The sequence below is a fragment of the Staurois parvus genome, unplaced genomic scaffold (assembly GCF_062004578.1).
Source record: "Staurois parvus isolate SC_StPar_1 unplaced genomic scaffold, SC_StPar_1.0 ptg000853l, whole genome shotgun sequence".
NCBI classification, from domain to species: domain Eukaryota; kingdom Metazoa; phylum Chordata; class Amphibia; order Anura; family Ranidae; genus Staurois; species Staurois parvus.
In genome coordinates, this window is record NW_028318649.1 from 135,529 (window position 1) to 163,159 (window position 27,631).

Sequence of the window (27,631 nt, forward strand, 5' to 3'; positions counted from 1 at the left end):
CTGTCAGCTAAGAACCGGAATCGGAGGCTAAAATTCACACAGGCTTACCAAAGTTGGACAATAGCAGATTGGAAAAACATTGCCTAGTCTGATGAGTCTCGATTTCAGCTGCAAAATTCAGATGGTAGGGTCAGAATTTGGAGTAATCAACATGAAAGCATGGATCCATCCTGCCTTGTATTGGTGGTTCAGGCTGGTGGAACATCAACATCAACACCAACTGAACATCATTTAAACGCCTACCTGAGTATTGTTGCTGAACATGTCCATCCCTTTTTGACTACAGTGTATGCATCTTCTGATGGCTACTTCCAGCAGGATCGTGCACCAGGTCACAAAGCTCAACTCATCTCAAACTGGTTTCTTGAACATGACAATAAGTTCACTGTACTCCAGTGGCCTCCACAGTCATCCGATCAATCCAATAGAGCACCTTTGGGATGTGGTGGAACAGGAGATTCGCATCATGGATGTGCAGCTGACAAATCTGCAGTAATCATGTCAATATGGACCAAAATCTCTGAGGAATGTTTGCAACACCTTGTTGAATCCATGCCATGAAGAATTAAGGCAGTTCTGAAGGTAAAAGGGGGTTCAACCTGATACTAGCAAGGTGTACCTAAATAAAGTGGCCGGTGAGTGTATATACACTATTATAGGTTAAATCTGGTAGATCTCATCAGACCTAGAAAGCAAAATTTTTATTTACAGAAAAAAGAACACCTTTAAACACTGTTTTGCAGATTTTCAGATAGAATTGTATTGTAATATTATGCATGACAGACCCCTTGTCATAGTCAGGTAGCTTGATGCAACCTGTGCCTGCTGTCACTAAGACATTTCGTAGGAGCAGCATGCTTTTTGTATCACCTGTCATGATGGGGTTAAAAAAGAAAAATTAGTCCTTTCTAGTATAAAAACCACAGATAGTTACTGCTGGTATAAGATGTTAATTTATACTGCGAAACAGTGAAAGCAACAGAGCCCTTAAAGTGATTGTAAATGTTGGGTTGTTTTCTTTTAAACAACAAACATTTCATACTTGCCTGCTCTGTGTAATAGTTTTGCAAAGAGCAGCCCCAATCCTCTTCTTCTGGGGTCCCCCACTGGCGCTTCTGGCCCCTCTTGCCTTCAGAGTGCCCCTATAGCTAGCCACTTGCTATGGGGGTACTTGGGCAGGCTCTATCCCTAGCCGCACTGTGTGTTTCTGTTGATGCATAGTGCATCTCAGCTCTGCTCCCTGCTGCCTCCTCACAGGCTGTGATTGACAGCAGCAGGTGCCAGTGGCTCCCGCTGCTGCATCTGAGTCCTGTGAGAAGGGAGAGAGAGCAACGCTGCTGCTCTCAGGTGCTGCGTTAGATCAAGATGGGGCTCGGGTAAGTATAAGGAGGGGCTAGGGGGAAGCATAGAATGCATTAAGGTAGAAAAAAAGTCTGCCTTTAGAATTGCTCTAAATCACTTCCTTGTCCTGCCTAGGACTGCGTGTCCCATGAGGCTCTGCTCCTCACACATTCACAAGCTCTCAAGCACTTACATATATGGACGGTAGACTTAGCTGTATGTGTACTGCACTGTATTTCCTGATATGTAAACAAACAATTCATTCTGTATGCAGTCCAACGAATAGGCTGACCTATTAATAGATTATGAAAATAGTTGGCAACTATTTTTATAATCGATTATGTCAATTAGTTGTTTCAGCCCTACACCTGAACAGTTCATACAGGTGTCTTTCAAAAAAGGTCAGAATGTAGAAGATGCTTGTGTGAACACTGATGTCATAGAACAAGTCATCATTCCTTTACCTCTTTAAACACTAGAACAAATGTTATTAAGAAGCAATTTTAAAAAGCCACTTACAGACAATTAAGCCGGCCATAAACAGAGCGATTTTTACTTAATTTATTTTTCTTCCTATAACCACGGGTTTCAGGAAAGAAAATTGCTCGATTTCCCCCATCAACACTGTGTTGATGGGAAAAATTGAGCAGTTTTCTTTCCTGAATCTCTCCTGCGGAGCCATTGTGTTCTCTCGGTGGGGACTAATAACCGCTAAAAATAATCGCATGTAAAATCCAACAGGCTGGTTGTACCCAAGATGATTGATCGATCAGCATGGGTTTATTCAGCCTGCCCATACATGGTTCAAATCTCAGCCGGTCCCTGCGGAATAATAGCCGCTAAAAATAATCGCATGTAAAATCCAACAGGCTGGTTGTACCCAAGATGATTGATCGATCAGCATGGGTTTATTCAGCCTGCCCATACATGGTTCAAATCTCAGCCGGTCCCTGCGGAACAGCCAAGATTCAAACAGTCTATGGCCGGCTTTAGTCTTAAGGGTTCAGGAATCTTCAGATGTTCAACATTGCTTTTTTGTTTCATGTTTCTGTAGGAGATTAAGAAGAAGAAAGGGTTAAAAGAAGAGGTTCAGCTAACAAGTAAACAGAAGGAAATGCTACAGGCACAGATGGAAAAAGAGAGTCTGATCCGAAAGAAGATGCTGCAGGTAAGCAGATAACAGAAAACAATATATGGGAAGAAACTGGATTACACCACAGCCACCTCCACTGGAAAGTTGTGCTGTAGTATTTATAAATGTATATATTCATGCTGTGAAAGACCTTGAGCCTTTTGCTATTCTATGAGTTCTGTATAGCTCATCTAAAGCCATTATTCTATAGTAAATCAGGAAGGTTAAAGTACAGAAAATATTTCTAGCTTAACTATAGTCTATGACAGTGGTCTCAAAACTGCTGCAATGGGGGGCCGGATGCAGCCCTTTGCCTGTTTTTATCCGGCCCTTGGTATCTACTGATGCCAACAATGGAACAAAATTCTCCCCACTGACACCAATGAAGGGGTACATTTCCTCCCAATGACACCAATTATGGGGCACAATTCCCCCCACTGACACCAACGATGGGGTGCTCTTCCTTCCTCTGACACCAAAGATAGGGCATTGCCTATTCCAACTGACATCAGGACCTTTTCTAGTCCCAATAGCTAAAGTCTGGCTCCCCTAGAGTCCGAAGGACAGTAAACTGGCCCTTTCTTTAGAAACTTTGGAGACCCCTGGTCTATGGTAATGCTGGATAAAAGCAGAACACTTTCTGTTATTAAATTACAGAACAGATCAATGCAGTCTACTACCAACAGTTTCTAAACTTGAAAAGGATGAAAACTGTTGGTGGTTGGTTGCCTTGTCCTGTTTGGAAATTTGTGCAATCGAAAACTAGTTGAAATCACATAACACTAAGCTAATTTCTTCTGCGCTTCTCTGTTCTTTTCCATACTGCAATGTGTAAAGCAGTTCAACCAAAGCATAGGTTGTCTCTGTTGATGGGTGACATTAAGCCAGTTGCTCAGTGGCTCTGCCACTGCACAGAGCCTGCCCTTTGACAGAACCCATATCACCTTCTGACTCCGCTGTGTGCAATTTCTGGTGCTTAAAGGGAGCCTGGAGGTGCTGTAAGACGATTTGACAGCATTATATATTAGCTTAACGTAAATCTGTGCTTTTACCCATGTAGGGCAAAGCAACTAGTTCATTTTATTGCAGATTTCCCCAGAAGCATATACTTTATTCTTTTTGTGCTTTGAAATCGTAATTTTCTGATTTGTGCCTCTATTATTTTATACTTAATCTCATTATTCTTCCCTTAGTTGGACACAGAGTTGGAAAACAGTATTCGACTTCTGGACTGTATAGTACAACAGAGTCCTCCTGGTCTTTCTCAGCACATTCCTGTTCTGACTAGCTGCTTTATGCCGTTGTTGAAGTCTCCATTAGCTGCTGCTCGAATCCATGGTCCATTTGTGCAGTTTGCTGCTTGTGTCATGCCAGCCCATTTGAAATCATTTGGTAAATATCCTTATTTTTTTATTACTCACAGAGCAGTTGTAAAAAAATGATGTTGTTTTGATAAAGCATCTCTATGAGAATTGGCAGTAATATATATGTTTTTATTCCATAGGAAAATTGGCTGCTTACATAACTCTTCGCTTGTTGAAGCCAGAATGTAACTTGGATGCTGCTTGGTGTCAGGAAGAGCTGCCAATAGCTGTGAAGAGAGCAATAAATCTCTTACATTCTTACACAGTGCCCAAACGCAAGGAAGACCCAGGTAACGAATATAATTGCTAGAACTTCAAGTGCGCAAGAGTATACCTTTTCACACAATATTCCTATTCACGTTATTGGATTTGTCCATGCTTACTCTGATGTTTGCTGTTGCATTGAAATGTCTTTGGGTTGGGAAGCCAAAACAAAACATTTAGTGGAGATACAATCTGGTGGAGTATTATCTGTGTAAAATTGTCAAATGTATAAAGAATGCCATACACACATGGGAATGATATTATAGTGTGTGTATATAGGTTGCTGACTAATAAAAATGCTATCCTGAAATTTTAGACTGTTTACTCTTTATGGATCCAAATAAAGTTTAGGGCTATCTGTTAAATCCAGAAGTTCAAAATAAATACATTTATTTTATGGGGTGATAGGCATCATGCCTTTACAAATGTCTGAATTTATACACAAGACTTGCATTATTTTTATTTAGACTATGTGTATATTTTTTAATATAGGGGCATCTCCTTTATCAGCACCAGCATTTTCCTTTGTCTTCCCTTTTTTGAAAATGGTATTATTGGAAACAAGCAATAACAGTGAAGAAACTGAAGAGCTGCTCGTGCAGACCTTGCAGATAATCACTGTTCATTCCCAGCTAAGAGCCTCCAAGGCACATATTGAGTTTATGGATGAGGTTAGTAGAGTTTGTGCATCAAGCAGCCTGGCATCTCTTGGTCAGAACATTCTAAAGCATAATACTACCTACCAAATTGTATTTTCTTTTTAGGATGGGCCAGAATTCCTGCCCCGTGCAGATATGCTACTCTTGTTGACTAAGGTGATAGGAACAGCCTGTCCAAGATTGCAGGTGAGTGCAAGTTATCTGTAAAGTAGTGTGGTTTTATAGGTATGGAAATAGATTTGGGCCAAAATAAATTTCTTTTTTTGGTCACTGGGAAGTGAGCCTGACTGATGGGAATATACAGTATGGCCCTGCCTGCAGAAAATCGCCACACAATGCATATCAGTAAACTTATAAAAATACACTGCTGTGTGCTGGAATGTGGTGTTAACGCATTGCAGAGCTTGCTTTTCTTCTCTGCCCCCCCCCCCCCCCAACTGTATGATTCTTATGCTCTGCAGCATGTTGCAAAGTGTTACAAAAATGCAAAGGTGTCCTGTTGTTTTCAGTGCACACCAATGCAGCACATTGGTGTGAATTTAAGCCATAGGGCAAACTGTCTTTTTCTTGCATTAGCTAATGCAGCTGGTGTGAAGACCCTAGTAAATATAGTTGCCAAAGATCTTTTATCCCACAGTTCTTACATTGTTAGCTTAGACCTTTTGTTTTAATACTCTCCATTTATTTTTAGTTTTATTGAGTTGTATTTAGAGTCAGACAAGAACTTAACGGTTTCTTCCAAGCCAGCATGTTCATTACTGTTTTTCTGATAAGACCTAATTGCCCATTGTAGGGCATCCCTCCTACACAACAGGTCCTTTTCCTTCAAAGAGTACATTAAGCCCTATTAGAAAAGATAAGGCAGATTACAAAGAAAACTGTTGAAGAGAGTGGTTCTAAACTGAACACTATAGGCCAAACTCTGTCAGGAGCAAACTGGCCATATATATGTAGAAGTATCTCTAAAGATAACCATTTATGCTAAAACACTTAATAGAAAAATGCAAACATTGCATCAAAGTGTTTGAAATTAATATCCTAAAAGTTGATATTTAATATTTCAAAAGTTACAGGTCCCCTCTAAAGCCTTTTGACTACTGTCAGTGAGGCAGTATAGCCATATGGGTGCAGCATTTTTCAGAGAGACGCAGGTGCATCTCAATGAACAATCAGAGTCAGTGCTTTTCGGTCTCTAGTAGTCTTTTTTTATTTGCAGATCTTGGCTTCCAATGCACTTACATCATTATGCACAAGCAGCGGAGGAGGAGAAGGCTGCACATATGCAGAGCAGGAAGAAGTCGATGTTTTACTTCAAGCTTTGCAGTCGTCTTGCTCAAATGTGCGAGATGCTGCCTTGAGGGTAAGTAATCCTACACAAGCTTATAACTTTCAATGTTAATAACATGATCTATAGTCTTTCATGTCCAACAAGTTGTACAGTCATGGTTAACAATAACCATTCATATTTAAATCATTCTTCTGTTAGGGACTAATGGAACTTAAGATGGTTTTGCCAACACCAGAAACTGATGATAAAAACGGATTGGCCTTGTTGCACAGGCTTTGGGTGGTGAAATTTGATGTGGAGGCTGAAATAAAAAGACAAGCTGAAGGGTAAAGTGTTTTTCCCTTTTTTATCATTTTTTTTTTTTTTTTTTTTTTTTTTAATGAACAGAGGATAATACCTCACAAGATCCTGTGTGATACGTAACTCGTAGGACAGTAATAAATATGCATAGCCAGTAAGGAATAAGCGTACATCCAAACCTGCCACCTAACTCTGTTTACTTCTGTACTTATGATTCCTTTTTTATGCATGGAGCAGATGACTAAAGCGTTACATTTCAACTGTGATGGTTTGCTGGAAGTCTCCAATCTTATTTTTCGCATGTGCCTCCTGTCAGTCCATATGCATAGAGCACTTTGGCTAAAGTGCTGGACTACAGAACGTTTGTGCAAGACGTGTTTGATCCACATGGCCTTCCAGTGATAATGTCTCTTTGAACTGGCTCTTGATAATATCAAGGATGCTGGTAGTAGCAGGAGCTCCCATCTTCCTGTCTGTGCACGTTATAGTAGATCTTTACTGAAACTCTCTTAAGTCTTCTGGATCAAATTGTCACTGTCCCAGTCTCTACAATGGCATGGTTCCAGGGGTGTTACTTCATCTTGTTCATTGTTGTCAAACCGGGGGGCGGGGATCTCAGAGCTTTCAATGTTTTTCATTCGGGTTCAAAAATTCCAGATGGAGTCCACCAGATCTGTCATCTCCTTCCTCCACCAGAAGACTTTCTAGCTACTGTGGACATTAAAATTTCTCACTTGCATGTGCTCATCTGTTTATCTTTTAAGGGCATCTGGAATTTCTATGCTTCGGCATGGGATCTCTACATTAGTTTGTGGCCCTACCCTTAATCCTCTCCAGTCTTAGCCCTATTACAGACCTGCTGCATCCTCATTGTTGGATACTTCGATAACCTCCTGTGTAGGAAACATCTGGTGAGGGGTCCATCCTACAACATATCTCTAACTGTCCATACGTTACAGAGGTTTGGATAAATTGTGCAACTTCAGAAATCGTTGCTTTAATTGACTTCTCTCAGGCCATCGTGTTCCTTCCCCAGGAGAAGTTTCATGCTCTTTGGTCTCAAGTTCAAACTCTTCAGTTTGGAAGTCGTCTTACTCTCTCTACTTCTGCATTAGATCTTGGGGCTGATTGTAACCTTCCTTGTAGCTCTCTCTGCCCAGTTTCACTCCAGACGTCTGCAACACAACAGTCTTTCATCCTGTGACAAATAAGTCTTTTCTCTGGGCAGGCCAACTCAGTTGACAATGAGGACCAGACTGTCCTCAAGATGCCGGCTCAGGAATTTGGCTCTGGAATCAGGGAAGTCCTTTCTTCCCATCTTTTGGAATTGTATCATGATCAGTGTTAGCCTGTCAGATTAGCAAGGAGTCCTGGGCAACCTGTCAGTGCAAGGGGCTTGGTCATTGGAGAAATCTAATTTCCTGTTAAACATTTTGAAGCTTCAGGCAGTTTGGCTTTCCTTTCAGCGCTGGAGCAACCTGTTGGAGGGACATTCAGTCCTGTGGTTTTCTACACCAACCATAGGGGATGAGCCAGAAGTTTTGCTTCAGCAGAGAAGTTGAGCATATCCTGCCCTGAGCAGAACTGCATTGTCCAGCTTTGCCAGCTGTATATATATATATATATATATCAGGTGTAGACAATTGAAAGGCAGATTTCCTCGACTGGCAGCACCTGGACCTAGAAGAATGATCCTGACACCTGGAGGTGTCACAGGTGAGTGGACACCAGATGTGGGCCTTCTTTCCTTCAGAATCATCATCAAACTGACTGGTATGTATATAGGTGCAGAGATCCCCTAATGGAAACAGTGGATGCTCTAGTTGCTCTGTGGAATCAGTATGCCGTGATCTATGGCTTTCCTTCTCTGAATCTTCCTCCTCTTAATCTTCCTCCTCTTCTGCTCTGTTGGATCGAGGTGGAGGTCATTTTGGTGATCCACATTGCTCTGGATTGAACCAGGTGGATGTGGTACTTCAACACAATAAGAGCTCTAGCATGCAACCTGTGAGACTTGTATATGGAGTGTCAGTGAGTGCTATGGGTGTGTAGAAAGGTATAAGCTGTTGGCACTAAAGGACCGCCCTTGGTATCCTCACTAGTGAATGAAATATAAAAGGTGCAGCGCTAAAGTAATGAATGAATCAAATGAAATACTTCTAAAACATGTGCATATACATAAATAAATAATAAATGATGATAAGGTGAATAGAAGCAGCAATATAACAAACAGCAGCCATATTAAAAAGCAGACAGTGAGGCACTCTGATCAGCGCTACCAGTCTAAAGTGTGAGAGTTCATGGATTATTAATATAGCAGTAATTAATATACTGATAAGTGTGGTGATGGTATACGTGACACTGAGTGGTCAACGTTGGGTGATATAAAATGAATAGTGACTGATAGTGAACATATATCAAATGACACAATTGCGATAAACAATAGTTATAAAAAAAAGTCCATAAAAATAAATCCGTGAACAGGTGACATCCAGTGCTGGTGAATCCGTGAAAGGTATTCCTTTATATGCACTCACCTTAAGTGCATATAAAATGCGCATGAACAGCTGGTTTCTTCCCAAGGTAAGTCAGGCAGCACACCCATCAGTCACAGTCACAGGCTATCTGGGTCTACTGTAACAAGGGACAGTTTTCCATCCTGCTTCATGGTTGCTAGCTTTAATGGCATGGCTGTTGAAGTCCAGATTCTAAAGAACAAGGGCATAGCAGAGCCTGTAATTCTGATACGCTGAAAGCAAGGAAGTCTATTTCCCCTAAGGTCTATAATGGGAGATTTAAGGCTTACTTCACTTGGTGTAATTCTAGTGGCTTTCACTCTAGGAGCTTTTTGTGGAACATATCCTCTCCCTTCTGCTGGGTCAGGACCAGCGTTTTGCATTCTGCACTAGAAAGGGTTGTTCTGTTGGACTCTCACTCTTTGCTTAAGACCAAGTACAAGGCACTACTGAAGATCTTCCGAGGTCAAAGGGACGTAAGCATGATGTGTCTTTCATCTGCTGGTTTTATGTTTCCTTGGCCAACCACTGCATCTATGGTCCTCACGGTTGTCTGTTTCTTTGTGCTTCTTCGAAAGAGCTTGATCAGCTCATCTTGAAACCCCAGTCTTCTTTAAAATCTTGGGGAGAGGCTGCACTGATGCAATATAACTACCTCAAGTCTTGTTGCTGTCCTCAGTTTTGCCCTGGTGTATGACCTGTGACATGAATCTCTTCCGCAACCTCATCTTAACATCAGAGTTTGGCTGTTCATCACCCAGTTCTAAGCCTCTTAAACAGCTTTTGCTGTTTCAGTTAATGACTGTTTCAACCTACAAATGAAATTGATGCTCACTAGCACCTGCTTGGCATAATTGGTTAGTCAAACGCCTGACTAATCAAAAAAAAAATCCCTGACTTTGTGCAAGTGTAAGAATTGATGCTGGAAGCCAAGGAGTACTCACACAAAATATTGATTTGATTTCTGTTCGCTCACTTTGTATTTTTTAGATTAATAAAAATAAACAATATGACAAAAAAATATATTTTTGAAAGCTTTTTTACTTTACAGCATTTCTTCACACCTGCCTAAAACTTGCACAATAGTGTGTGTGTGTATTTATTTTTGTATTTATTTTTATATGTGATCACATGACTTCTGTTGTCAGCTGCATAAGGGACTTAGAGAGCTGAGGGTGAAAACTGCAGGGGGTGTATCAGCAAGAGGCAGAGAAACAGCACTACACTGATCTTCACAGAGAATAGCTGTTCAAGGGGGGTGTTTGAACCTTGGTATACGGGTAGGCTGTACTCCCAATTAGAATGCAAAGAGAAAATTTGACTGTGCTGGGATGGAAGGGCTTCCATGCCTAGCATGCTCAGTTTGAAATAGGAAACCAGGAGGACGGGCAGGATCAACAGGTCACAAAGGAAGCAATGCAAGAGAACATGATACTTTCATGCAAGTATCTGGTACAAGAGAGCAATATCAGGATTATGAAATATTGGGGTAACATACACTTTTTTGATCAAATCTTTATTGATTTTTGGTGTGCACAAAATATGCAGTAATACAACATATGCAATACCGTATTTTTCGCTCCATAAGATGCAGTTTTTTCCCCCCAAAAAAAGGAGGGAAAATGTCAGTGCGTCTTATGGAGCAAATATAGAGCGGCCGGTCCGGTATTTTCACCGCCGCCGTGCCAGAATACCGGGCCGGCCGCTCAGCTCTGCAGTGGGACCTTACCTGTTCCTCTATCCAGCGGCGCGCTGTCTTCCCGGCTTCTGTAGTGTGCGTGACAGCCGGGTCCCAAGTGCGCATGCACAAGAAGCGGTGCTCTTTGTGAATGGTAAGGCGGTACCTGGGACACATGACAGATCCCAGAAGCCGCCGGACCAATCACAAAGCGCAGCGCTTCTCGCGCATGCGCACTGGGCATCGGGCTGTCCACCGAGCGCCCACACTACAGAAGCCGGGTAGACAGCGCGCGGCTGGATAGAGGAACAGGTAAGATCAAAGAAAAACTCTCAATTTCAGGTACCCGCTCCCCCTCCCTCCCCAAAGGTCAGCAGTCATCTCCTGTACTGTCCGCAGTCTCTGGTCATCCCTGTACTGTCCGCAGTCTCTGGTCATCCCTGTACTGTCCGCAGTCTCTGGTCATCCCTGTACTGTCCGCAGTCTCTGGTCATCCCTGTACTGTCCGCAGTCTCTGGTCATCCCTGTACTGTCCGCAGTCTCTGGTCATCCCTGTACTGTCCGCAGTCTCTGGTCATCCCTGTACTGTGTCCGCAGTCTCTGGTCATCCCTGTACTGTGTCCGCAGTCTCTGGTCATCTCCTGTACTGTCCGCAGTCTCTGGTCATCCCTGTACTGTCCGCAGTCTCTGGTCATCCCTGTACTGTCCGCAGTCTCTGGTCATCCCTGTACTGTCCGCAGTCTCTGGTCATCCCTGTACTGTCCGCAGTCTCTGGACATCCCTGTACTGTCCGCAGTCTCTGGTCATCCCTGTACTGTCCGCAGTCTCTGGTCATCCCTGTACTGTCCGCAATCACTGGTCATCCCTGTACTGTCCGCAGTCTCTGGTCATCCCTGTACTGTCCGCAGTCTCTGGTCATCCCTGTACTGTCCGCAGTCTCTGGTCATCTCCTGAACTATGTCCGCAGTCTCTGGTCATCCCTGTACTGTCCGCAGTCTCTGGTCATCCCTGTACTGTCCACAATCACTGGTCATCCCTGTACTGTCCGCAGTCACTGGTCATCCCTGTACTGTCCGCAGTCACTGGTCATCCCTGTACTGTCCGCAGTCACTGGTCATCCCTGTACTGTCCGCAGTCTCTGGTCATCCCTGTACTGTCCGCAGTCTCTGGTCATCCCTGTACTGTCCGCAGTCTCTGGTCATCTCTACTATGTCTGCAGTCCATTAGTTCAGAATTTTTTTTTCCTGTTTTCTGCCTCTAAAACCTAGGTGCGTCTTATGGTCAGGTGCGTCTTATGGAGCGAAAAATACGGTAGTCAAATAGCAAAATATACAGAGCATCCATTGTTAGTTCTAGTATTCGATTACATAGGATTGATACGCACTCATGGTATCAATGTAATTTGCAATGTTACTACATTGTACTTGGTTTACCTGTAGGTTAACATACACTTTGAAGAACAGGTTTCTGCCTTTCCTATTATGGCTTACTTCACTAGATCTGGGATACCTACTGGGTTTTTCAGTATGAGGCAGCTGTTTTTCCTGATTTGTAAAGCTACCACTTGGTCTTCTCTTCACAAGTTTAAGTTTTACTAAGTGGATGTTTTCAACCTCATCTGATGCCAGCTTAAGGTGTAAGGTCCTTCAGGCAGCTCTGGCAGTCCTGATTTCCTGTTGTTTACATTACTTTGTTGCCCAACAGCCATTTGTCTTGATTTTGGACAACCCAAAAAATTTAAAGGATAAGTTTACCTTTTAACAGAAAATAATAAATGCACATTTTTTGTTTGCAGGTAAAAAATGTGCATTTACTATTTTTTGTTTTAGGGGCCTGGAAAGCATTGCCATGCAGGTCTCCTGCAGACTGTCAGTGTAACCTGTCTGCTTGTACATCGTACAGGCGGGCAGTTTTGCACTGGCAGGAAGAATCATTTAACTACCACAGCGAGAACTTTGGCTGTCGGTACTTGCAGTTCATTGCTTCAAAGGGATCTGTGAATCAATGACATGGCGGTGTTGGTGGGGCACCACACGGCCGCACTCTTTGAATTATGGCAGCAAGTACGGGGAGAAAATCCCCGGACTGCTGCCATAAAGGGGGGGAGGGGAATGGGGGAGAGGGGTCTGATGTTGAACATATTACACCTTAAATATGGGTGTAATGTGTAACATGTTAAGAAAGGAACTTTATTTTTTAAGACTTTGTGTGCCCTCTTAACCACTTGCTGTCCAAGCGATTCTGACGCTTCTAACATACATATAAAATTCAGCATTTTCTTAACTAGAAAATTACTTAGAACGTCCACTTATTCTGTATTTCCTGAAAGCAAAGGCTCGGGAGAATAAAATGGTGCTTATTGTAATGTTTCATGTCACACGATATTTACGTAGTGGTTTATCAAACACAAATTTTCAGGAAAAGTACACTTTAATTTTAGTGCACACAAGCACAATATAATACCTAATAATTATTTGGAAAATTTCTCCTGTGTTACTATTCTGGTGACAACCCAAAAAATATTTTATTTTGCTTTCAGTTATAGCTGTATATATGACAAATAGAGAGGGTGAATCTCCTTAATGGGGACACCAATAGTAATAAAAACCTGACAAGTGTTGTAACCTTCCACCACTGTCCAAAACCAAAGTTTTGCCTTTAGTTATACTTCCTGTGCCCCTTAATAGCCTGAAGAAAATAATTCTCTGGTAAGTTTACAGCATCCTCATGTTTGTGCCATTGTTCATGAATTGTCTGTGCTGCTGTCTTTTGTAAATGCCAGCATCATCATCATTATTATTATAATACAGGATCTGTAGAGTGCCAACAGTTTGCGCAACACTTTACAATATAAAGGGAGACAGCAGTTAAAATTCAATTCAGGAAAAAAAAGGGTTAGGAAGACCCTGCTCATGAGCCCTTATGTTATATTTATTCACTGCACACCATGCTTGCATTACTAGGCTGGTATGTTATTGAATCCATATAGACGTGTGACGTCCTAATAGCTAATGTGTGATTGTGATTGACACAAATTTTGGGCAGGAGTTGATTAGTGAATGTTCTTTACTTTGTGGCTGACTGTAACTTTGTTTTTTCTTGTGCCTAGCATCCCAATGGTGTCATCAGTTGCAAAGAGAGCTTATTTTTACTTTCTTTACCTCTTGTGGATGTATCTGACATTAGGTTTGTGGGGTCATGTTCACAACTTTGTCTTACATGACTTTTAGGTACCTGTACCTGGGATCAGTTTGTCTTCTAACTGGAACTGCAGGTGCTTTACAGTATTTTATTTATACAAAATCACAGAAGCAAATTCTATGTTCATTCTCAAAACTACAAATATGAGTGTCTGTAAACTTATATTAATCAAGACATAATCATATGTGAAAGGATAAAAATATAAAAAAATTATTTGAATCGTAAAACAGCATTTCCATGCAGTCCCTTTTTAACTACTTACTGACCAGCAGTAGTACTTTTACTTTTGGCTAGTTACTATGTTGTTCCCCCACAATGTACCCATACATCGCGGGGAACTTCGGGTTTATACGCGCATGCCCTCTGCTGCTCATAGCATGAGTTTGTTAGCAGCAGGCTCACAGCCAATAATTTTAGCTTTGAACCTGCTGATAGCTGTGGCCAACCACAGCACACAGATCTCGCTAGTTCTTGTCCCTGATTTCACTTACCATTTAGAGCTGAGATCAGGGAGAAAAGCCAGAGAGTCTGTGAGAAAAATCGGCACACATACACTTGCCAGGCACACCTTTAACTCCTGGATTGCCCTCCTGATCACCCCTGCCACCCAGCCAGTGTCATTAGTACAGTGTACAGTCCCTAATTGCCCACCACACTCTCATAGTCACACTATAAGTTGCTCATCACTGCCGTTACTAGTATTGTGTATACTAGTAGACACTAGTATATTACTAGTATGGTATAGTGTTTGTCCGGATCAGTATCCTGGTCATGATCTACTATACTATACTAGTGTCTCCAAAAATGCAGTGTTAGCAGGATCAGCCCCGATCACTGCCAGCACATGCGTTTTAGTTTAGGCCTGATCTCTGCTGTCCGTAAAATGTATTTCTAGCGCACAAGCAGTCCCTGATTGCTGGTCAGGAACTCTTTTTTTTTCCTATAATTGCCACTAGGTACCTGTAACATCAGTGCCCAAAATGTCCAAAAAAAGGTACACTAGTGAGGAGGCGTACAGGACTATGACAATGATAGATTAGAGTGAAGGTGAGGCCTCACTATCTGAATCAGGCTCAGAATAGTATAGAACCTGTAGAAAGCAGCAGCACCCTGACAGCTAGCTCAGATGATGGTGAAAAGGTCCCTGCTAAATTCAGGCATACCCAGCCCTAAGTTGCTGAAGTGCTAGAAATATGATTATGGTTAGATGCAGCAGGGTGCAAGTACTAGCGCTGCATTACTTTTTGGTGATCTGGAAAGCACCAGCAACATAGTACTTCCTGACCTTTTAGACACCAGCACTGCATTATTTATAGTAGCCTTCCAGAGGTGCTTGCAAACCCTAATTGGATGCCCCCAGATTCTTCATCAGCACTTGGTATTCCCCCCATTCACAGCACAGCCCGGAGTTCAGGTGGAAACATCCAATTTAACAATGCCCCTTGACATTTTTGAGCTGTGTTGGTCCACAGAAACCCAACTCATCCTATATCCATGTTCTCTGCTGAATGGCCAGGCCATGAAAAGATATGAGATAATAGGTTTTATGCATTTCAGTGACAATAACCTCTGTTGTCTCTGGTGTGATCCTGACTACAACAAAACATACGTATAGACCCATTCCTTGTACATTTTACTGGCAGGCTTGCAATCAAGCAATATCTGCCCAGCAAGTTTGTGAGATATGGGGTCGGAATGTATAAGCTCTGTGAGAGGGCCATAGGCTATACATGTCGCATTAGAATTTGAGGGAAAAGTGGAGCCCCCCAGATGCCCAGACTACATGGGGAGCAATGGTAAGATAGTATGGGACTTTTTGTCAACCTTGTTCTCTGTGAGACACCATTTGTACTTGGAAAATCAAAGCAATAGAAGGGGATTTTAATGGTCATCACACTACATAGTAATAGCTTAAAATTCAAAAACGTTTGGACGTTTTTGAATTTTAAGTGTGCCACTTTTTTAGACGTTTGTTCCTTCAAAAAATTGGCCACTGTGGTGCCATATGACCTAATTGCAGGGCTTCCCCTGACAGCCGTTAACACCGCACTTAGAAAGGGGGAAAAAGCCTGTTTGTGGAATAAAGATCTATGAGCAGTAAAATGGAAGGACAAATGTGATGTATTCATCCTGTCATTTACTGTACCCACACACAGTGAATTCAGGAAGTGATCATATCAGCCGTTTTGTATCCAGAAGGCGTTGTAGTCCAAAGCACAAATCCAGATGCTGTTAGCCGGCTGCATGAGAGACATTTTTCAGATGCCATGTATACTCATTATGTGTGTTGAGAAATATCTCAGTAAAACGACCACTTTGGGTAAAAAAAAAAAAAAAAGTTTTTCATATTCCAAAAAGTTGTGGCAAAAATTACAATCTTCCAAAAAACTTAACATGCCTCTCAGCAAATACCTTGGAGTATTCACTTTCCCAAAAGGGGTTATTTGGGGTTTTTTATACTGTCCTGGCATTTTAGGGTAAATTGCATAGTTAACGTCTCTTGAAAGCCTGTGAAGGTGCTCATTGAATTTTGGGCCCCTGCACGTGGCTAGGCTGCCAAAATGTCTCTCACGTGTTGTATCCCCAAATAGCAGAATGCGTTTTTGGGTTGTAATTTTACATATGCCTATGACACGTAGGAGAAGTCTCTCATTAAAAGGAAAACTTTGTGTAATAAAAAAAAGGACATTTTTTTTTTGTCATTTTTCCAAAAACGTATGGTAAAAAAAAATCTTCCATGGACTCAACATGCCTCAGCAAATACCTTTGTGTATCTATTTTCCAAAAAGGGGTCCTTTTTTAGGGTGTTTGTACTTTCCTGGCATTTTAGCACCTGAGGAGGTGTGATAGGCAGTCAGAAAATCAGAGCTGTTCAAAAGCTATGTAAATTCCAGCATATATACCATAGTTTGTAGAAGCTATAACTTTCACACCAATTAATATACACTTATAGGGATTTTGAAGCATCCTGCCTTAAGATCTATCATTGTTAGCCATCAAGCCTCTGTTACATAGCTTTGTCATGTGAACCCTTATGTTTGTTGGGCCTGTTGTCACAGTTCGGTTTCTGTGAATTTTGACTTATCTGTAAATTCCACATTTGGAAGTACAGTGCGGGACTCAGGCCACCCTCCCCTTTGTTCTTGTGTTACTCTGTATTGCTAGCTAAAAATGTAAGAACTTGTAGAGTAGGATAGAGTTATAGTCATTCTACTTTCTTCTCAACTAATTTTAAAACAGAACTATAGGCAGCTAATATACTCACCTTTCCCCCAACGGTTGCGTCCCTTGCTGGCACTGGCATTTTCTCCTTTGTGTTATTTTTGGCCATATTTATTGGCCGGACCAGGATGACGTCAATCCTTTCCATTGTTGCGGCATAGTTGGGATAGGGCCAGTTTACAGCTAAGTTTACATGCCAGGGGACCGGCAGGTAAGTATATTTTTTTGCAGGAGAAACCTTACATGTCTCTTCTGCAATCAACAACCTGCAGTGTTCAACAGCATAAAATAATACCACTACTTGATTATTATTTGCTCCCCCCCAGCATATTTTGAAGTTTTTTTTCTTTAGGGGGAAACAGGTACCTTTCCATTGACAGGTACATGCTCCCACTTTCTCAATTCTTGAACCCCCCCTCAACCTCTTGAGACATGTCACATGTATTTACGGCTGGATTTTTAATTAAAAAAAAACAAAACTGCAGTTCTCTTTAACCTGTCTGAAGGCTGTACCCACCATTAAAACTTTGTGAAGAGACACAGCCGAATAGTATTGCTCATACTGTAAATTCTCCACCCTTGAATTTTTGGTGTGTGTGTGTGTAAATGATTGTTAAAAAGAGGGCAGATTTGCAAAACACTGTTGTGTATATTTCTGAGAAATGTTCTGATTCATCCAACATGACCCTGTTATTGATGTTTTGTGCTTTTTTTATTTTTTTTTTTTTATTCCCTGTATCATCACAGGTTTTGGGAATCGCTTGACTTGGAATTGCAACCAGACCTATGTCCTTTGCTTATTAAAGATGTTATTCATCATGAAGAAGCAGTGAGGCAGGCAGGGGCTGCAGCACTCTCTCATGCTGTGGCAGAATATCGAAATCAAGCCACAGAGGTCCTGAAAAAACTGGTGGAATTGTACCATGAGAAGCTTTACGTAAGTTGTGAAGTAAATCTTTATTGCACCGGTTTACAAAATAAAGGAATAATTACAGGGGGGAAAAAAACTTGTACTCCTGAGTTCATGTAAAGTATATACAGAGTTAAAACAAAGCAAATAAACTTATCTGACTAGAAGAAAAGTACCTTAAGACACTTTCGCACTGAGGAGTTTTTGAAGCGTTTTTGCGTTTTAAAAATGTGCCTGAAAAGCTCAAGAAAAATGCTTCCCTATGTATGTGAATGTATATCTATGTATGTTTTCACACTGAGGCGTTGTGGTGTAACAACTGCTTGCAGCATCTTTGGGGCATGTTTGGTGAGTTAAAAAAAAAAACACCCCAAAAATGCCTCTTCCCATGAAAATAAATGGAAAACGCTTGAAAAGTGCCTCACAAACGCCTCTGAGAAGCATTTTTGGTGCAGTTTTTAAATCACATGTCCTTTATAAAACTTTCAGAAGGCGTGGTAAAAACACCTATGCGTTTTTGCGGCTCATCAGTGTGAAAGTAGCCTAATGGTACTCTGCTACTGTTAAAGATGTTTTTTTGCGTTTTTTTTAAATAAGGTCTACATACCAAATCATACAATGTCTACCATGTAGCTACCTGATGAAGATCTTTATTGTTTTGCAAGCAGTTTTTTTTCTGAATAGTTCACTTTCATCAAAATACTACTGTCTGTTTGCTGAAGGATGACCCTTCTTCATTCGCTCTCTAAATTTTTTGCGGTTGGTGTTACAGATGTAAAATATCCGGAAATTTTGAAGCCATGGAAAAAAAACAAAAACCTTTTTTTCGTGGAAAAAAATAAAAATTTTTGGAGAAATTAAAAATTCAATGTGGAGTAGTAATAAAAATTGAAAGTCATTTTGTTACACTGCAAACTGCAGCTTTGTTATCAACAGAAATTGCACTGTAGGAATGTTTCCAAACTCTAGATCAGGTTTTTTTTTACCATTTGAGGAACCCCTAGCAAAAAGTCTGAGCTCTCAGGGAATCCCTGAAATTATTTTTGTATGTACAGCTCACAAAACATTGATGTGATCAGCAAGCTGTAGATATAACATCAATTATTTTTATAGCCAGGAGGGAACAGTATAGGGGGGCCAGGAGAAAACAGTATGGTGGGGCCAGAAGTGCAAGCTAAATTGGTGCCTCTCCCTGCAGTGCCTCCTAGTGGCAGAAATGCACATTTCCCTTGTCAGAGAACTGCATTGAGAAGTAGAGTTACTTGAATTGAATTCCAGGATTTGCTGGTCTTTAGCTGAGAGAACATTTACATAAAATCTCAGAATCTTTCATTAAGGTCTTCTTGTTTAGTTTGAATACCATGTTATTGGATATTAGTTATTTTAAAAGAACGTGTTCCACACTTTTTTAAATTTTTTTCCAAATTTTATTTAAAAAAAATGGCTTTGAAAGGGTTTTTTTTTCAAATGTTTCCATTTTTTTTCCAGGCCTTCCCATCTCTAGTTTGGGTAAATAATTACATTTTGGTTTGATATGGCAAGAAGATGCCAAAATATTGGCAGTATCAGTGCAACTACAGTAAAACCTTGGCACCTGGACCCCACACATTGGGAACTGTGTGTAATGTTGCTTCAAGCACTGGTCCTGTATGGGGCACTCACCTTGGCACTTGGTTCAACACCTTGAGTCAGCCACAGGGTGCTATACAGGTTTCGGGCCGCGGTCCATCACTATGGAACCAAGTCCCTGAAGACCCCTTTGGGGTTTATATGTAGTCCAGCCTTGTGAAAAGGTTAAGACAGGGTCACCCTGTATCTTTGACCATTACTGTAAAATCGAAGCTACGTTTGGAATGTATTCACTTTACAGTGCAAACTTTTCAAACTCTGCTCTAAAATGTAACCAGTTTTAGCCCAGTCTACAGTGGATGACCAAATGTTACATCGCATAGCTAGTAGTATACTTTTTAATATGACTTTCACCAAGGGCCTTTGTAAAGTACTCATTCCCTTTGACCACAAGGATTTTTTCAGGACACTCTACACCTGGGTTATCATGTACTTCTTCCTGACACACTTGCACTACCTCCCACACTGTACTCCATGAATACTCCGAGGGAAATACTCTCACTTGTAGTAATGGCGGAGACCAGTTGAAAGAGAGTCAATTCTAAACAGCAAGTGAATATTCGCACTGCCGAAGGCTCTTGCAACACTCAGCCTAACAATGGCGATGCATTCCTTGCATCGGAGCAGGACCCAGTTTAACACCGGTGTCGACATCTGATTCTAGTTTGTTTTTAAGCCCACAGCAAACTGCCTACTTTAAAAAAGTATAATTTTTTGCATCTATGTCATAATCCCTTGGACAGATTATGGCCTTAATACAGCCATCATTGTCCAGAGCTCAGAAACACCCTGCCTCTTCTACTCCTGTTTCTCAACTGGAGTCAGACTCTGATCCTACAGGACTAATAATCAGAAGGGAATGAAGAGGATGTTGAGGCAGTGTTGGAAGAAGATGCAAAAAATTTCTCTCTCCCACATTACCTCTCTATTGAAGAGGGAGCTTCACACAACATGATGATTAATGTTGATAAGCTCTTTAGCTTTGTTCTCAAAAATGTTGGCATTGTACAAATTGACTGACCTCTGTCTCACCATGCCCCCTTGGGCACAAAGAGATCTACAAAAATTTGCAAAACATTCCCTGTTCATGAACAGATAGAATGTGCAATTAGTAATGATTGAGTAATTCCTGATTTTCATTCCTCCAAAAATCTTTGCTGAAAGTTCTAATTAAAATAATAAACATGTTATACTTACCCACTCTGTGCAATGTTAATGTATAGATTGGCCCTGAACGTTCTGTTCCGGGGTTTCCTGGCTGGTGATCTTGGCTCCTCCTCTTCTTTGTGTGCCCCCATAGCAGGCCGCTCACTATGGGGGCACACACCGCATGCTTGCTCTCAAGCTGTGTGTGTCTACGGAACCATACCTTGGGGCTTTGCCCCACCATTCCTTCCTCCTCACTGCATTTGATTGTCAGCAGCAAGAGCCAGTGGTTCCTTTCTGATGCCAACGTCCCTGTGTGAAGAGGAAGAGAGGGAAGAAATGCAGCCGTGCACTTCACTAGATCTCTTCTCCCCTCTCTTCCTCTTCACACAGGGAAGGGGGGATAACCGAAAGCTATAAAACATTTTTTACCTCTAATGCAAGGAATGCATAAAGGTTAAAAACATTTTGGCTTTAGTACCACTTCAACTCTATCCAGTGAAAACAGAGTTTTAAGAAGTGAGCTATTCCTGTAGTTGAGCTTGCTGTCCTCTGTCCTAAGTAAACATCTCAGTGTACTTACTGAGGATGTTCCTTCTTTCAAATTTTCTATCAGCAGAATCTTTCAAATGCTCATAAAAATTCTTTTTAAGGCTCCATGTACACTAGTGTTTTTCTTTAAGCTCAAAAACCGCTGGATAAAAAATGCTGGTAATAGCGTTTTTTAGTAGCATTTAGGAGCGTTAGCATTTTTACAGTGCATGTTGAGGGGGAAAAAATTTTTTAGGAGCGTTTTAGTAGCGCTTTTTTTTCCTGCAGAAAAACACTCCAAAAAACTCTACAGAAACTATTTTTTTTTTCTGCCAATAGCCCAAAGTCGTGTGCATGGACATATAGGATAACAGTATTTAGCTTCTAGGAGCAGAAAGAAAAATAACAGCCCATAGGAGCTTAAAAAAATGCTAGTGTGCATGGAGCCTCAGCCGGCAGGTGCAGTCCTGCAACCAGCTGTCGCTGCTATTTCTGTATGTCTAACTGAATTAAGACCGTGAATAATCAACATGACCCTGTATTTCTACACCGTGCAGTTACGGAACAATTACAGCAGCTGGGAGCCCCTAACAAAAACAATTTAATTAAAATATAAACAAAACTAGTTATGGGTTCAATACCACACAATCGCAGAACTGGGTCTCTATAAAAACTTGGGATAAGTTTTTATGGAGACCCAGTTCTGTGATGGTGTGGTCTTGATCCCATAACTAGTTTTGTTTATTTTCTGAATTTTCACAACTTCTGCACTTTGCTGTTTCAGACAGCCAATTATAGTTTTGTCACACTGCGCTTTGGCCTATCCTCTCCTTCTCACAGGGTGTTCGTAAAGGTCTTGGCACCCTTCCTTTTTCTCTTCAGAACTCAGGACATACAAGCAGAGGTGTAAATAAGGGGGGGTGGTCAAGGGGGGTTCCAACCCCCCCAGAGCATATGTCAGTGACATGTCAGTCTCAGTCTGTTAGTTTACTATGCCAACAGGCCGGGACTCGGGGGAGTGTAGGGCAGGGGTCGGCAACCTCCGGCCACCCTTGTTGGCACTTAGCACATAAGTGGGCTTGCACTAGCCGCACTGCTTTCCCTACATATGGCTGCACTGCAGTACCTTGATGGTTTTCATGTGTGGGAGGCAGGGTCTGAGACCCGCCTCCCACACATGAAAGCCGACAAGGTGCTGTGGCCACATATAGGGGAAACTTTACAGCTGGGCACGCCCACTTCTTTTCCCGCTGGTGTAGGTTGAGTTCTTCTTAATCTGCGCAGTGGAGGGGTCGGATCGGATGCTCCAGGACCAGAGAGTGCTATTTTTGTTAATGGTAATTCATTTTACTTTCTCCTTTGTGACTACAGCAGTCTTCTAATCAGCCAGCTCTTGTCCAGGCTTTTCTAATCATTGTGCACCAGCCATATGTACATGAGATATTTCGCAGGCTTTGTAAGCACTACTAAAAGTAGTCCTCAAAAATTCTTAATAACTGGCTCTTTGAGTAATGGTTTATAACTGGCTTTGCAGTACTGACAAAGCCAGTTATAAAGCATTACAGAGCCAGTTATAAAACATTACTCACAGAGCCAGTTATTAAGGATTTTTGCTGAATATTTGGCTGTGTGAGTAATCCTTTATAACTGATTGTGTGAGTAATCCTTTATAACTTGGCTTGTGAGTAATACTTAATATCTGGCTTTGTGAGTAAAATTTAATATTTAGCTTTTCAGTAGTCAAAAAGCCAGTTATTAAGCATTACTCACAAAGCCAGTTATTCAGAAAAACTCTTTTATGACTGGCTCTATAAGTCATGGTTTATAACTGGCTTTGCATTACTCAAAAAGCCAGTTACTAAGCAGTACACACAGCCAGTTACTAAGCAGTACACAGAAAGCCAGTTACTAAGTAGTTCACCCATTTTGAAAGCGTTGCTCACAAAGCCAGTTTAAAAGCGTTGCTCACAAAGCCAGTTTAAAAGCGTTGCTCACAAAGCCAGTTTAAAAGCGTTGCTCACAAAGCCAGTTTAAAAATGTTGCTCACAAAGCCAGTTTGAAAGCGTTGCTCACAAAGCCAGTTTGAAAGCGTTGCTCACAAAGCCAATTATGAAGAAGTTTTTCTTAATATTTAGCTTTTCAGTAACAAAGCCAGTTATTATGCATTACTCACAAAGCCAGTTTTAAGGTGTTACTCACAAAGCCAGTTTAAAAGCGTTGCTCACAAAGCCAGTTTAAAAGCGTTGCTCACAAAGCCAGTTTAAAAATGTTGCTCACAAAGCCAGTTTGAAAGCGTTGCTCACAAAGCCAGTTTGAAAGCGTTGCTCACAAAGCCAGTTTGAAAGCGTTGCTCACAAAGCCAATTATGAAGAAGTTTTTCTTAATATTTAGCTTTTCAGTAACAAAGCCAGTTATTATGCATTACTCACAAAGCCAGTTTTAAGGTGTTACTCACAAAGCCAGTTTAAAAGCGTTGCTCACAAAGCCAGTTTGAAAGCATTGCTCACAAAGCCAGTTTGAAAGCGTTGCTCACAAAGCCAATTATGAAGAAGTTTTGCTTAATATTTAGCCTTTTCAGTAACAAAGCCAGTTATTAGGCATTACTCACAAAGCCAACTTTAAAGCGTTACTCACAAAGCTAGTTATGAAGGAGTTTTGCTTAATAACTGGCTTGTGAGTAATGCTTTGTAACTGGCTTGTGAGTAATGCTTTGTAACTGGCTTGTGAGTAATGCTTTGTAACTGGCTTGTGAGTAATTCTTTAGAATAGTTTTTTTTGATTAATGCTTTATAACTGGCTTTGTGTGTAATACTTTATAACTGGTTTTGCAGTACTCACAGAGCCAGCTATAAAGCATTACTCACAAAGTCGGTTATTAAGCATTACACTGGCATTTTGAGTAGTCCTTTATATCTGGCTTTGGGAGTATTGCTTGATAATTGGCTTTGTGAGTATTGCTTGATAATTGCTTTGTGGGTATTGCTTGATAACTGGCTTTGTCAGTACTCCTTCATATATGGTTTTGTGAGGAATGCTTTATAACTGGCTTTGCAACCACTACTTTAGATGTTTTAAAGGGAACTACACTTTATAACAGGGCTTGGTTACTAGTTTCCAAACTCTGTTCTAAGGCTACATTCGCATGAGCTTTTAGGCATGATGCAAATGGCAGGAGCAGGAATCTGCTTATTCTTACTGCTGTTTTTGACACCTGTGAGCGGCTAGCTGTTTTGCCTTTTGAGTGTTGTGAAGGTGCAGGAATTGAGGGGATCTGAGGTGTAAAGGTATGGGAATTGGGGCTAATCCGAGGTCTGAAGGTGCAGGAATTGGGGTAATGTGAGGTGTGAAGGTGCAGGAATGGGGACTGATCTGAGGTGTGAAGCTGCAGGAATGGGGGCTGATCTGAGGTGTGAAGGTGCAGGAATGGGGGCTGATTTGAGGTGTGAAGGTGCAGGAATTGGGCTTATTTAAGTTCTGAAGGTGCAGAAATCTTTAAGATCTGAAGGTGACTCTTCCCTGAGGTGTGAAGGTGCAGGAATGGGGGCTGATCTGAGGTGTGAAGGTGCAGGAATGGGGGCTGATCTGAGGTGTGAAGGTGCAGGAATGGGGGCTGATCTGAGGTGTGAAGGTGCAGGAATGGGGGCTGGTTTGAGGTGTGAAGGTGCAGGAATGGGGGCTGATTTGAGGTGTGAAGGTGCAGGAATTGGGCTTATTTAAGTTCTGAAGGTGCAGAAATCTTTAAGATCTGAAGGCGACTCTTCCCTGAGGTGTGAAGGTGAAGGAATTTGGGCTGATCAGAGGTGTGAATGTGCAGGAATTGGAGTAATCTGGGGTTTTGTATGTGCAGGAATTGGGGTGATCTGAGGTGTGAAGGTGCAGTAATTGGTGTAATCTGAGTTGTGATGGTGCAAAGTATTGATTTCCTACTATTACTCAAGTGGTTTACAGAATTTGCTTTATAAAGATGCCTTTTCATGATTGAGTGTGAAGTTTTTTTTAATGTATCTGGCACGCTGAATTTCTTTGAAAACATTTTTCTGCACACTGTGCTCAAAAAGTTGCCTACCCCTGGTGTAGGGTGATGTCAGGAGGGAAGGACGTAGTCAGCTTCAGCTACCCATTGGCTGAGGAGGCAGCAAGCGGTGGTGCAGCATCACCTCCTGCTGTCTCCTTAGTCAATGGGTACACAAAGTACACTGTCCATCACTGCAAGTAAATGTGAATCTCATGAGTTTCCTGTCAGTACCGGTGTGGGATGGAGTGGCGGTTGTGATGTGGGGAAAAGCCTGTAGACAGGCTCTTGAACTGGAAGCACTGAAGCTCCCTCAAGGTGAGTGGAGAGAGAGCAAGAAAGTGATTTTTTCCCCAGTAGGAATAAAGGAGTAACAGGGAACTTCTAAATAGACTGTACCTCGCTTTAATAACACTCACGGTAATGCCATCCATATTCCTGCCTTTTTACCGAGTGAAAGCAACATGACACATGTGCAGCATAGGTGTCAACTTATGGTCACCTAGTTAAAAGGACAGGAATTTGGTTTGCATTACAGTGAGTGTTAGGCTTGTTTCACACTAGCCAAAGCTCTGAAAAATGATCGCTTTTCAGTGTGCCGCTAAGCGGCTGCAGGCCAAATGGCAGTTTATAATGGTGCTAATGTACTGAGGGGGTGAGCTGGGAGGATGGTTTGTACTGAAGGAGAGGAGGTCTTCCTTACTGACAAATTCTTTTGTAATGGGGTTTGGTTCATGGTTGTGGCACAGCACTATTGACTTGAATGGAATCAAGTTTGATAGTCATCTCGACGTTCCACGTTCAATTTTCTGCAGCTGAAGGTGGCATGTGAAAGGCCTGCTTAAGCTGGATTTTAGACTTTAGGTGGGTGGCCAAGGGGCAGTAAAATTGAGGCTCAGCCCCTCTGTAAAGAGCCTGACAGACTTACCTCTTTAGAAATCAGACAATGAAGCCTAACTCCTTGTTTACTATTTGCCTCACTAACAGATCACCTACATACAGTATACAGCGCTGTGTTCTGGCAGCAGGATGGGGACTTTCCACCCCGTTCCCAGTACAAAATTCAGGTTGGGTGCTGCTCAGCCATTCACAGGAAGCCTTGTAATATATCAACAAATACAAGGCTTCCTCTAATTGATTGAGGTGGGCAGATAACAACACTATCTCCCCCTCAGCTTTGTATGTGTTGATAAAAGACAAAGCTTCCTGTGAATCATTGTGATGAAAGGCCTTCAACCACCCTTATTTGTTTCATTTTTGTTTACTGGCGGCAGCAAATCCTTGTGACAGCAGAGCTCTACCTAAAGGAGATTGCATATGTTAGGCACATGACATATATATGACATATTCCTGACTCCAGCATTATTTATACTATATTGTACAACAGGTGCTGGTTGCTCAGCAGTCACTGTTAATGAAGTGCTTCATGGTAGACTGTGTGCAGAAAAGCATATGTAATGGAAGAGTTTCATATTTTACAGATAAACATGCTGAAGTTTGTACATGTCTGTTAGACTCTTGCTTGTAGCACAGTAATTAAAGCACATTTATTGAGTAAAAGAACTGTTATATGTTACTGAGTATGAATAATGAATAAAGCGAGCGCTCAGAAAAACCAGCTGCTGGAACACTTCAAGGAATCACTAAACCTCATAATAGAGACAATATATACATATAGTGCAGCGCTGAAAAAGTATAAAAATGAAATGTGTAAAATATATATATATATATATAAAAAGTCTTTCTTATGACAATATAGTCAAATATGTGCAGGTCTTCTCCTCAATAGGTGACTGGAAAATAACAAGATTGCGCACTCACCGACCGCACATTTAAAATGCGCCTGTGTATGATATATTCCAAAAGACCAGCCAGGTATACAGCTCCAGAGACCACACGGATCCTCCCTCTCCAACACTCTCGTTTGCCTTGGGTGTAGCAATATCTCCAGATCCAAAGGTAGAAAGACAGAGATCCCCCTTTTTTGGTTCCAGACACCCCAGGAATGGAAGATGTGTATCTGCACTCTCCAACAGGAGAGTCAAAGAAAAAGGGGAACGCCAATAGTGTGGTACTATCAAAAGACTTTATTGGAGCAATAATGCCTGGGTCATATGCACACATATATCCATACACCATAAGCCAATGGTGTATGGATAAGCCAATAACGGACAGGTAGGTATGAAAGGAAATAGTAGTACTAACCCGGCAATGGCATAAAAACAAAGACCACCAGACCTCCTCTTGGTCCCAGTGGTCTGGAAGTCACACTTGCTACTTGGCTCCTCCTGAGGCCTTTCGTGCAAAAAGCACTTCTTCAGAGGATGGACGCCACTAGCAGTGTGACAGCCAGACTTCCATTTAAACGCCGATCGCGCATGCGCGAAAATCCCGCTCTATCGTGAAAAGCGGTACTGCGCATGCGCGAACAGCGGCCA

At 41.7% G+C, this 27,631-nt stretch overlaps 1 protein-coding gene across 1 annotated transcript in view; it reads left to right on the forward strand.

Moving 5' to 3' along the window:
• GCN1 (GCN1 activator of EIF2AK4) overlaps positions 1-27,631 on the forward strand; it is a 108,273-nt gene that overhangs the window by 50,508 nt on the left and 30,134 nt on the right. The window contains exons 23-30 of the mRNA XM_089655594.1: positions 2,396-2,509; positions 3,667-3,865; positions 3,978-4,127; positions 4,594-4,772; positions 4,866-4,946; positions 5,977-6,120; positions 6,247-6,374; positions 17,713-17,902. Of these exons, the coding sequence (XP_089511720.1) occupies positions 2,396-2,509; positions 3,667-3,865; positions 3,978-4,127; positions 4,594-4,772; positions 4,866-4,946; positions 5,977-6,120; positions 6,247-6,374; positions 17,713-17,902 (1,185 nt within the window). The remainder of the gene's footprint in view (positions 1-2,395; positions 2,510-3,666; positions 3,866-3,977; positions 4,128-4,593; positions 4,773-4,865; positions 4,947-5,976; positions 6,121-6,246; positions 6,375-17,712; positions 17,903-27,631) is intronic.